Consider the following 12,488-nt stretch of genomic DNA (forward strand, 5'->3'; position numbering starts at 1 on the left):
ACTGAGTGGAGAATTCAGCTTTTCTCTATAGTCATAATGCTTAAGGCCCAAATAAAATTACACTAATTTACCATGTAAGCACTAATGGAATAACCAGGGTAGAGATGGAGACTTTGTTGGGTTTCGTTTTGTTTTCATGGTGGATTTTTTTCATCATTGATATGAGAGCTGTACCGTGAACTACTTTCTTGTTAAAGACAGAAAAGGTTGATATTGAAGTTTCAGTTCAATTCTTTTCGATCTATGAATGTCCACTATGAGCAATTGCTCCATTTAAAAGGAATTACCCTTTGTACAAACCGCTTCACTATTTAAAATAAACCACATGAATCATCATTAAATAGAAAAAAAAATACCATTTTTAAAATAACGACAGCCACACTGTACACTGATATGGAATATTGCCTGATGCTTCAAAAAACATAGGTTATTGTTACTTTATCCAGAAAATAACAACTAGGTAACCCTATTTCCTGGAAAACATAAGTGATGGGGAAATACATGTTAACAGAACTATGGCTCCATTAATATACCCTAAGTCTCAATCTACAGGCTAAGTTCTGCTGCAGAAATTCCTTTGCGTTAGCATTTGATACAAGTTTGAGATCAGTGCAAGAATCCTTCCTTTCACTGGTGTGTCTCATTAAGGAAGAAATGAGAAAATGGATCAATTTAGCAGCTGCTAACACTGTACAATACAATAAAATTATAGGGTATACCACAAATCCGAATTCCTTTTCTCTATGGCTTTAAATATTGGCACTAGGTAAAATTCGAAGCCAAATACAGCTATACTTTTTCCCAATTGGCCCTGCCTTTAAAATGACAAGAAAAATATCCAAATTTTATTCTCCTCTGGTTTATTGCTGCCACTGACATAATCATTTGAATTTTAATGCGGTTCGAAAACTCTCAGGTTTGTAAAGTTAAAGTTTAAGATGTTTCTAGGTTATTTCAGACAATTTTAAGTAGCTTAAATAAGTCAGAAGCATTCTTCAGGTTTTATTGGCTTTTTAAAATGAATATTTTATTGGCAGTTAACGTGAACTAGGCCTCGATACTTCATTTATTTTCAAATTCATTATCAACAGTTAAACTTTCAGTGTCTTGAGTGGACTGCACAAACTGTTCTTAAAAAAAAATCAGTTCTCACATCTCTTAAAACATTATACAGTTGTGTAATCTGGAAGGTATTAGAACAAACACAGTGTTGAACACTGAATGAAGTAATAATGCACTTCTGTGGGTACACGGTGGAGAAGAGTTTATTCATTTATACTAAACAGATTGCCACAGAGGTGTTAGTTCAGCAAACAAATAATGGACAATGTTAAACAACTACCAACACATTCATTTCTTTCCCTTTCTCAAATGATTAATACATGTCCCGAGAAAGCAGCCATTCCTCGTGGCAACTTACACATGTACTGTGAGAAGCACTGGTGTGCCCATCTTGATGAGAATGCAATGCCTCAGTCTTGCACAAAAGATGCATCTCCAATTACAAAACTTAAATAGGCCAAAACGCTAACAAATTTTGCAGATAAAAACAGAATCTATGAAAAAGCCTGTCTTCTAAGTAGACAATAGAGGTTACCAACAGAGAGCTCTGTTGAAATGAAGATGCCTGACTTCATTTTAACTGAGGTGCAAGCAAGCAGACATAACTGAAGTGTAATTTGAAGATTAAAAAGTATACTACTGAACAGGTTTCAAAGAAGGTCTGTGTACTGCTGGTGATGGGGCCCACAGGTAGAGGGGAACCACTGATTATGAAGTTGCCAGACAAAGCCTTTATGTTACCAGTAGTTAAGATCAGTAGATAACTTCATAGAAGTGAGGAAAAACACTCACTGAAGTAGTTATATGCCCACTATACATACAAAACATATAGTGATATTTATGTTTGCTAGAAAATGAGCAGCTGTAGGGAAAAATAATTGCCACAATAAAAGTTTATTCACGTTTTTCCAAGAATACAAAACACCTTTTATCCTTCCCTCTTTAAAGCTAGAACTATGCAAGATGTTAGATTTTGGTAAAGTAACCTATACTTCTGATAACATACTTCAAATACATAAAATAACTATGAAATACCTGAAATAATAAATCACATCGGAGTTAAGATGATAATTATCTGACTTTCTAGGAACCCAGAAGTGAATGCCAGTCAGCGATCAAAAGGAGTAACAAGCACAGCATCTTGAACCTGGCACAATTATCAGCAGGAATTCAGGTGAATTTCTAACATGTCTAATTGTGATTAGTACAGGCTAAATGTTTCTAAACCAACAATTGGATTAAGCAGACCAGAAAGCCAGCACTTCAATAAAAAAAAAATTACTTTCAGTGCAGCAGTTAATCCACTTAAAGAGTTAAAAATTATTGTGTAGATATAGCACTTTGTAAAAGTGCATTAGCAATCACTTCTCATCTTTCTCTCAAATGGAATGGATGGAATTGAATTCACTATTTTAGAAGAATCATTATGGTTGCACAGTTTCTTAAACCTTAAAGCAGTACCACACCAGAGATGTGTTTGCATAATGATACTGCAATAGCTCAGACAGGAAGATTATTACAGCACCTAACCTCATCCTTGGGTTATCTTGTATCAGCTCCTTGTGTGGCCATGTTGACCTCTCACCTTCATTCACATTTTTCCTTTCAAAAGCCGCATCAAACATTCCATCAGCGTTCACGTTGTTTGTCAAACTCAGAGAAACAATCCCAGCAAAATACAGGAGCACATTTGGTATGCAACCAGTAAGCACAAGTCCCACTGCATCATTAAAGCTGCTCTACGTTATTTCCAAAATGTATCCAGAACACATTTTAATTACAGAAAAAAAAAAATCAAATATTCAATACATTATATTCATCTTCCGTAAAAGCCCTAACCTACCCCTCCCATAGATATATATATGCAATAATATTTTATTATGCACTCCAAGTAGTAAGTCAGAAATGGTTTATACTACACTACTGAAGAAAAAAATGCTACAAAAGGGTTTATACACTCCAAATTCTTGAGTTCTGTTCTTTCAGCAGTATCAGAAAGCACAGACGGTGGAAAAACAAAAGATTTTTTATCTATTTCATTTAATCTTTAGGAAAAGACATATTGTAAAGAAATAATATTAAAAAAAATCATTCAGGCATTTGTAAATACAGAAAGTTAGAGACTGCCTCACAGAAGTCAACATGCAAATAAACTACTGTAATGGAAGTTGGAAGGTCTCAGGCATTTCTTACAGTGAGAAAAAAAAAATCCTGAAGTTTCAACAGAAAGTAACAGGAAAAAAAAAAACAGGATTCATCATTTTTGCTTGAAAACATATCTGTGCTGACTCTCCACACCTACCAGATGACTCTAACGGAGTCTGCCGTTGTGGAGAAGCAGCATACAATGAGGATCCCAAACTCCTAGTTTAAATAATAATGTGGTATTATGACATCAAATAAATAGCGGGGTAACAGAAAGCTGTTAACAACTGGTAAGCAATTGGGGGAGGGGGAGGGGTGGGAATACTTCAGAAAAAAAACAGCAGAAGCAAATATGACATCAAATGAATTTTTAAAAATATATTTTAAAAATCTCTTAGGAATTGCAATCATTTAGCCGATTTCAAAACCTCTTTCTCAAACCAATCCAATATACTTCGGTGACAGAAGTATTTTAATTCTGCACAGACACAGCTTTCTATATTTTTTTAATGACTAAAATCAGCTTGATTTCAATCAGCAGCATGTTTCAACGCAGACTTAAAATTTCTGGCTTCAAAGAAAGCTTAAACAAAATTGCCATCGGGCACATTTACATTAGAAGTATAATTTATGCCTGCAAGTGAAAAAAAGAGCAGTCCTTTATGGCTGAAACTCTGCTACAATATCCACGAGAAATGCAGTCAAAGTACCGTGTTAAATGCCTACGAACAGCATCAATAAAGACATGGCAAAAATAAAAAAAATAAAAAATAAAGATATGCAGAGGCTTGAGTCTCTATTAAAACATTTTCTGCTTCCTCTCTCCATTCCTAAGTGCAAGCACGATATTCACTCCACACAGTGGGAGACATTTATACAGTCGATTCACACAAAAAATAGCTTCACCATTACAAATCCCCCGAACGATGCTGACAAAGCAGGCACTATAGGAAAAGAAAGTTGAGTAAACTTACCTGCTGTAAGTACATAAAAGTCAAGGCACAGGAGAGCTGGGGACACATGCCCACGTTCGGCAGTGCCACGCAGGTTGCACCCGTAAGGGGATGCTGCATGGTGTTGCTCTGAAGTCTACGTAGAACAAGTGAGGGGGCTTGCATGCAAGCACGTTTGCCCTATCTTGTCACTACAGTTTTTTTTTTCCTTCTGATTATTTAAGTAAGGAAACAGTCTTTCTTCACTGCCTTTCTCTCCCCCAGCGCTAGATCCCTACATTCATTTGTCAGCTAAGGCAACTTGGTAGATTTAAACTACGGATTTTTAATAGAGAGGAAAAAAAAGAAGACACAGCCTGCAGCCTATTGATGAGCAAATGGAACTTCCTCAATGACAGAGAGCTGAAGCTTGTCTCACAACAGTAGCTGCTGACTAGTAGAGAGCGAGATTGACTCGGGGAGGCTCGGTCGGCTGGTGCTGATGCTGCACAGCTTCTCATTTGTCAAATGGGTCCTAGGGCAGGGTCTTTACCACTCACCAAAATTCAAATACTGCATTTTAAAAATCCCCGGAGAGGATAGGGAAGGAGAGAAAGTGAACACGCTGCATCGCAGGCAGCCATGAGATCTAGGCAATTAATGTCACTGCCCAGCTGGGACCAGGCGCCTGTTAGGATTCCACGCGCACGCAAACACACTCGCACACGTTTTTTTCTCCCAGGACCCACACCTGACATAAAAAGGGCTTTCCCCTTCCAAGAACAAAAGTGCGAGGCACAAAACAGGAAAGGGGAGAACCTTGGCTAGTCGAGAGGATTCCAGCAAATAGACAGTAAATGAACTTGTGTTTAAATACACGTTAATTTTATATCTACATGTCATTTACCACCTAGTTTCTTAGAGAAACCTATGAAAGCGTTACAGAGAAAGTGAACTACCGGTGTAACCACTGCAGCAGAATCACTGGGAATGAACAAAATGCTGTGGCACGCTGTCTCCTACCGAGGGGGAGGGGAGGGCAGCAGGCGTGGATAAAGACTGTATCTTAAAATTGGTCTAAAACCCATCTCGTCTAAAATTACAAATTTATTTGACAGCCAGTCAATCTATTACAAAGGACTGCCCTATCGGGTTACATGGAAAAATTACATTTGTAACTTTCAGAATTTAATGTTTACTTTTTACTTTGAGAGCGATACCTCAAATTAGTATTCTGCTCTTGCAGGTTCCTCCCCCCCCCCCCCCCCCTTTATTTTATGGAGTAATAATTATTCATTAGTAGATCTAGTTAGTCTTTATGTAATAAAGTAGGATGTGACCTGCAAATCAAATAATTTATATTACAACTTGTCCTTGAAGTCCCATATTACAAGTCTCTTTTTCTTCCTCTTAGATACAAGTTCAGTAAAACAGAAAATGCAACTGTGTTTAATTAGAACGTAACAAATGAATGAAATATTAATTCTGCAGGAAAGAAGGTCAAACCTCAAAGCAAAAACCCGAAGTTTTGAAGGAGTTCCTTTTAAAAAGACTCTGCAGAAGCTTTTAAAATTACCTGTTACAGGAGATCTAACTCCCACAAAGCACATCTTACGCTGAGACTTTCAAATTAATAGCAACCAATAAATAACCCACATAATATCAAAGCCTTTTTCAAACACAGTGCGACTGGCTCGGCTTTAAAAACTACCCCTAGAAACAAGTGAAAGCCCCCGCTTAACTGGAAACAGATACACAACATTGCATTGCAACTCAGGCGCTGTATTAAGAAAATAGATTTGTTCATCTTACATGTGCACACACATACCTGCACCCACACAAGCTTCAGAGACTGATTTAGATCCACTAAGTCTTCGTCATGCAAAACCAAAGATTTTCCAGTAGAATTAGATATTCTTTTTCTTTCTCAAAAAGCAGTCAGTACAACAAAAATATGTTTAAAACTCAGCAATTAATACTGAAACAATAAAGGCACAAATTTAAAACGGGGGGATTGTTTTAGCTCAAGAAACATCCATACTTCGCAGTTTATCACAGACTGATCTACCAGAACAGCCCAAATATGGAACAGCACAAATTACTTTATCAGAAAAAGAAAAAAAAAAAAAGAAAAGCTCACCACAGAGAGCAAGACAAAGCAAGAAGGAGAAATGAACTCTCTCTATGCCCTTTCTCCTTTTTTCATTCTTACTCTCTGCCTTAAGCAGTCTCCTGTTCTGACAGGAGTATGTCATGCTTTCCTTTTTTTTTTTTTTTTTCCCTAGCTCAGAAAGCCTGTTATTCTGCAAATGCCCTTAGCTGATGGAGTTTTCCCTTCAGCTCATTTTCATATGAAACACCATAAATAATACATGGTACTTTAATAAGAACATATCAGAATGTTTAATGAAAAACAAATACGTTATGTAAGGAGTCAGATAACCAACTCATTCTATATTATGTCAGAATCAAAGGAAACATGCTTCCCAGCCAGCTTGGAACCACGTAAATCTATCCAATTTTCCAAAGTGAAGTTCTGGAACAGCGTGATGGCCGAGCAACATTTCTTCTGTCTACTGCACTCTTTCATAGTTAAGAGGACATCCATTAAACACATGTAACTCTTAAAAGCAGTGCACCGAACAATTACTTCAAGGCAATTTAGTACTGTAAATGTAGCTAACGTTAATTTTAAAATCAAATTTTTCTTTGATCTTTCATCCTTAGTTTTCACATATTTCGCGGGAAGAAAAATATACTGAATTCCCTACTCTGCTATGACACACTACTGCAACTGATGTTGCAACAGTTGCTGAAACATCCTCAGCAACTTTCATCCCTTCTATGGATAACTCGCCATTTTGTCTAAAAGGAATAATATATGCATATAAGAAAACACTTTATTTTTATAAAAAATAAAAAAAAATAAAGCATGTCACTTCTTTAAGTCATTTCTCTTTTTGTACGTGCTCCTCTACCAAATCCAACATGGATTGGAAACACATTTGAAGTTGCAGCCACGCGTACGCTAAGTACCACAAGTTTGCCGTAGGTACATGACTGACCATACACCCCCTGTATTTCTTGCATCGTGCCCAATAACATGGTCACTATCACTACTCTATAACTTTTATAGAACAGCACAAGTGCCATCAGTATCTCACCTGTAAATTATCCGTACTTCATTTCCCCCTTATTCTACAAAAGGCATGATTGCCAAGTCCTCCCTAACCTATTACACATCTTCCAGTTGCTTTGACAGTTCTCTGTTATCACACCAAATTCTGGCATCATCAGATCCCGGCGCACAGAACAGCTCCCAGGTACCTTCTCACTGCCCACATCCAGCCAGACTGACACTGAACAGCTAACGATGCTGTTGCTCAATCTTGAAAACACAAATATCCTATCGAAGTACTTCTGAAGCAAAGCAAAAAGGAGCAACATCCTTTCTCACATGCCTGAAGTAAATACAAACACATCCTTTTTATTTACAAATGCACTGAAAAAGTGCTCCATTTACATTCACCGACTCCATCTGTTGGCATTCGGTAGTCAACCTCCGTTTCTCCAGAATTCCACTACAAAAATTAAACCCAAAAATTTAACTGTTAGAGTTATCAGAGAAGACTGCCTCGTCAGCAGCACTATCAATACAGAGATCTGAAGGAGGTCACCTGTGAGACCACACATCATTTGTACTTCAGTCTCGTCTCAGCAGTAGCTTATATTAACCAGTGCACGCATATAGGAAAGGAGGCAGGATTATAAGGAGCATACGCCTCCAGACTTCAAGCATTTAAAGAAATATTTCAATGGCACAGTGCATTATCCACGTGATGAATATCTTTTTATTCACTGCTTTATAAAATGGCTGATGTGGTATAAAAGTGATTCTGGCAAGTGGTTCAGAAGCTAAGAATAGTGCAGTCCTTTCTCTAAACACTCTTTGTCTAACACCACATGAAAAATAGTTTCCCCAACTTGGGAGCAGGGAAGGAAAAACATGAGCTTAAATAAAATTCTTCATTAATATATTTTGACAAATTATTAACAACCATTAATAGTACTGTCTTCCTTTTTCCACACACTACTCTGATTCCTTATGTGGTTTTCTTTTAATAAACTAGAGAAATGTCATTGACGTTACAACTACTTTTATTTTTTGAAAGAACTAAATAAAAGATCTCCATCTCTTCTTTTCAATTAATGGGTGACACCTCATATTCCAGAGATATTATCTTGTCACAAAAAGCACCATTTCTATTTTAAGGTTTTTGTTCAGGTTACTCCTCACCAGGACAAAGATCAAGACATTGCAGAGGCTCTCATTTACCTCAGGCAAATAAGAATCACTAATTTTCTGTTTCTATTAAGCACTGTGTTATGTCCACTGACTTTGCCAGCATTGCATGCCCCATATCTCCAAAGACTACAGCACAGTTAACCTTTTCAGCACCACCTGACATGAATTCCTTTATCGTTCAGCGGGATCTGTATGGATTTTTCATAACATAAAGCCAAGAGCCACGAGCGATGCCAACGTCTTCACGTATAGAAGGAAACGAATTAAGGTAACAAAATAAATTAAAAGTCATAATGCGTTGCCCTTAAAAAGAGTTAGAGACAGCTCCAAAGAGAAGATGCACTCCCCTCGTGCCGACAGCTGGCCTCCAGACACCAGGGCAAAGAAGCGAGCAGGAGAAAGGATGGAGGGGAGACAGCTCTAATTCCCGAACCTGACTTCATTTCGTGCGACTTTACACCAGGGTTTGCCCGGGGTCGGCAGCGCACGCAGCAGCGCAGCCCCGCTCCGCTATACCAGCACCTCCACCTAGCGGGGACGCGGCTCATACCAGCCCGAGCTGGTACGCCGCACCAAGCCGGCCCTGCCCGCCTCCTCCCGATGCACGCCGACGGCTCAGCGCGGTTCGCGGTGAAAATAACTGCTTTCCTGCTTTTTTTACGCCGCCAGGAGACTCGTGTCTCAAGAACATATGCCTCCCTCCAAGCCGAAACCGGGCACTGAAGGGACAAGGGGTGAGGCTCCAAGGGACTGCGATTTACTTTGGGATTGCTGTTGTTCCTCTGTTATTTTCCCAAGCACTTTTTGCATTAGCATAAGCACTCCGTAGCCAGACAGGTGATAAGGCCGATAACTGCAGAGGCAGAAGCTTTCCAGCAGCACCGACACAGACGGACTGTGTGGGCAAAGCCCGAGCAAGCATCACAGCTGCCCTGGCCTAGGAAAGCTTCAGGTGTCATGCAATTACATTCTTAGGGGAGGGAAAAAAGCTTTATCTAAACTAATCTCCATCACACAGACTGCAAAAACAGAGAAAGACAAGCAGTCGGGATCAAGGAGGTGAAAAGAAATCCAGGCAGTAAAAATATTTTCACAGTATTTTCCCAATTCATCCAGCATAAACGTAGCTGGAACACAACACTGTTCTGCTTTCAGAAGCACGAGGAGCTCTCGACCACTGTGCACAACAATAATAATAAACTTTTCCAAACAGACAAAGAAAGCGATTCCTACTTAAAAGACAGTAACAACAGATGACTTCGGTCAGTGCATCCAGCTAGAATTATGATTACTTTAAATATCTAAACATTTGCAAGGAAACATCAGTAGCACATGTAGTGTTGCCAAATAATACTCTTCAAAGGTCCAGATGAAAATACGTAGCAGTGTAACCCTTATTAATAATTTTCCAAAGTAAGACTTAACATAATAAACCAAATCAAGCAGTATTAAACATAAAAAGTGTAGTAGAACTTGTTAAGTGGCTTAATATGGTGGGAAACCTACAAACCACCCGGATCTAAAGTTATGAAGCCTATTTGTACCTGCTGCCACTGCAGACTTGGTTAAAGATCACACATGAGAGGGAAAGTGAATAGTAGAGACGTACTGTATATCTCAATCAAATTTGTTTTTCTCTTAAAAAAATGTTTCCTTCTTTTATATTGATGTATACATATTATGATTTCTATTTTTTCACACTGAGTACGCTTATATGAAGCTAAAATCTTCACACAAATTAATCTATATACACCATTAAATGCATTTGTGTATATATACATATATATGTGTTTAAATACACAAATTCATTAATATATATATATACACACAATTGCATTGACTTTGACCCTTCCTTTTGTACCATCACATCTCACACTGCTGCACTGATGCATTAGAAAAAAAAAATGAATAAGGAGGGAAGAGTAAGTAGCAAGAGCATGTGAATTTTGAACTTGTTTCGTACTGTAGTGATGAAAAGTGGAAGAAAACATCGAACGTGATTGTAAGTATACACGGTAGGGCAGCATAAACACATCTTGTATAAATTTCAGTTTTTAAGAGGCTAATAATCTCATGAAGAACATTAGAAGAATGTCATATCTCAGAATGAGAATAAATGATGGATTAATTACACTATTTTGTAAGGGTTGTATCACTTCTTGCTAGGAATTAAATTAACTGGACATCAGCGCAGTTCCTTTCTACTATGAAATCACTTTTTATTATTCTGTCTACAGCTGGGTATCTCTCATACATTCAGCCTGAATCTAAATCCACCAGTCTTAGTCCACAGTTCAGGAGCTCATTTTCATGTACAACAGCTAAAAATTAACATGCTCGTGTATCAAACCAACAAATCCTCCATTAACTGCAGCTGAGTCTCTAAGTCTTGATTTTCATGTCCTACCATTTACAGCCTACCCACTGCTCACAAGTGTGCCATCTCTCCATTACAAAAGTACAATGCCTCCACAGCTCCCTGGGGAAATTCAGTAATCTCATCTCTACTGGGAAACCTCAAAACGCTCCTCAACATTTAGACACTTCCCCATAAGATGGGCTATGTCAGTTTCAGATTTAGCTCCACGGCTTTTCAAAATCTAGAGCTTTCCTCCGATTACTCCTTGTGGCTTTTCAATCTGACTTTCAACTAAACGATCTTAAAATTCTCATAGACAAGCCTGGAAAGTTCCAGTTCATCCCCATCCAAAGAGAAATGGGGGTAGCTCAGGAAAACTAAAATAGAATCTTCTGTAGCTTTGAGCTTCAGCTAATGCACAAGCTCTTTCAAGGTTTTCAAGAGTAGCCAGATATATACTCTCCAAGTGACCATTCCAGCAGAAAGGTGTGAGATGTCATGACATAACTTCACTCTGATGCCAGAAGTTACAGGGACAGAGCTTTTTGGAGCTGAAGAGTTTGAGCTGTGTCACCCTTGAAGAACTACATGTTTTGGCACGCAGACTGCTTTGCATATGAAACTGATAGAAAGCTGTCTGTGCAAGCCTTCCAGCTAAGCCCTTGAGACAGCAATGCAAGTACTGTGTAAGGAAGCTCAATTTTATATAGAGTTGATATTTTGCTCCCTTCTATCCAGTTTATTCTATCTGCCGGTTTTGAAGCAAGCAGTCACTTTTTTCCTTAATTTTTTTTCCTGGGTCTTTCTAGGATCCTGTCCTTCCATATCACCTTTCCAAATGCTTCATTAGTGTAACCTCTACCTGGACTGTTCACAAGTCCAGCAGCAGCTCCCTCCTCTTTTCACTCCTTAATTGGTGCTTTTTATCTCTCTCTCCTTCAATTGATAAGGTGTCGCAGATTCAACAACTGAGTCATCCTTACCCTCAGCTAATAACTAGAGTCTGCAAATTCTTCTACAGTGTTCTCTTTAAGTTGTTTTCTTTTGACAATGCTAATCAACTCTCTTGTTATGGTAGCATTTCCTACTTGCAATTGTTACACTTATTTATTAGTGTGAAACTCACACTGATACTACTGAATTCTTTCCTTTTTTCCCCCCCCTTCTGCTGCTTCTTGTCACTACGAGCACTTCTCTTGCTTTCTTCAATTACAGATCAAATCTTTCATCCTCAATTTCTGAGGATTCAGACCATTCCAGAATTGGCAAAAAACCTGTTTCTGCTTATCATTTATAATCTGATTTATTATCTGACATCCCTCAAGACCTTTGTCAATATTCTTTCTACACTTACAATCGGATTCCCCTACAGGGAAACATTACTTTTATTAGTCCAGGTAGCTAAGTTACAGCTAACATGGGCAACCCTATTCCTTCCCCTCAATAAAAACACAGTACATGCAGGCTTTCATAAACATTTGGGAAGCAGCAGACTTGTGATCTTCTCCAAAACACATGCTCTGCTACAGGGAAACAAGACTGAACAAGTATACATCAAACCAATAACTAATACTATATTTAAATGAAAGGATGGCACAGCATAAATGCTGTTTTATTTTGAAGTGGTCATCCAAATCAATACAAAGTCAAGACTCCAGAACTAACAGCTTTTATTTCCTTAAGT

At 38.3% G+C, this 12,488-nt stretch overlaps 1 protein-coding gene across 23 annotated transcripts in view; it reads right to left on the minus strand.

The window, feature by feature from the left end:
* The window catches only part of RBFOX1 (RNA binding fox-1 homolog 1), a 719,068-nt gene that overhangs the window by 251,245 nt on the left and 455,335 nt on the right, over positions 1-12,488 (minus strand). For 4 of the 23 annotated variants that reach the window (XM_065732371.1, XM_065732374.1, XM_065732355.1 and 1 more), the window contains exon 1: positions 4,182-4,466. The exons of the other annotated variants lie outside the window; for them this stretch is intronic. In XM_065732371.1, coding sequence (XP_065588443.1) covers positions 4,182-4,325 — 144 coding nt within the window. In that variant the 5' untranslated portion in view covers positions 4,326-4,466. Of the gene's footprint in view, positions 1-4,181; positions 4,467-12,488 lie in introns of those variants that run through there. 23 annotated transcript variants of the gene reach the window in all.

Source organism: Cyrtonyx montezumae, unplaced genomic scaffold, assembly GCF_038088225.1.
Source record: "Cyrtonyx montezumae isolate F1298 unplaced genomic scaffold, pur_monq_1.0 scaffold_16, whole genome shotgun sequence".
NCBI lineage: Eukaryota > Metazoa > Chordata > Aves > Galliformes > Odontophoridae > Cyrtonyx > Cyrtonyx montezumae.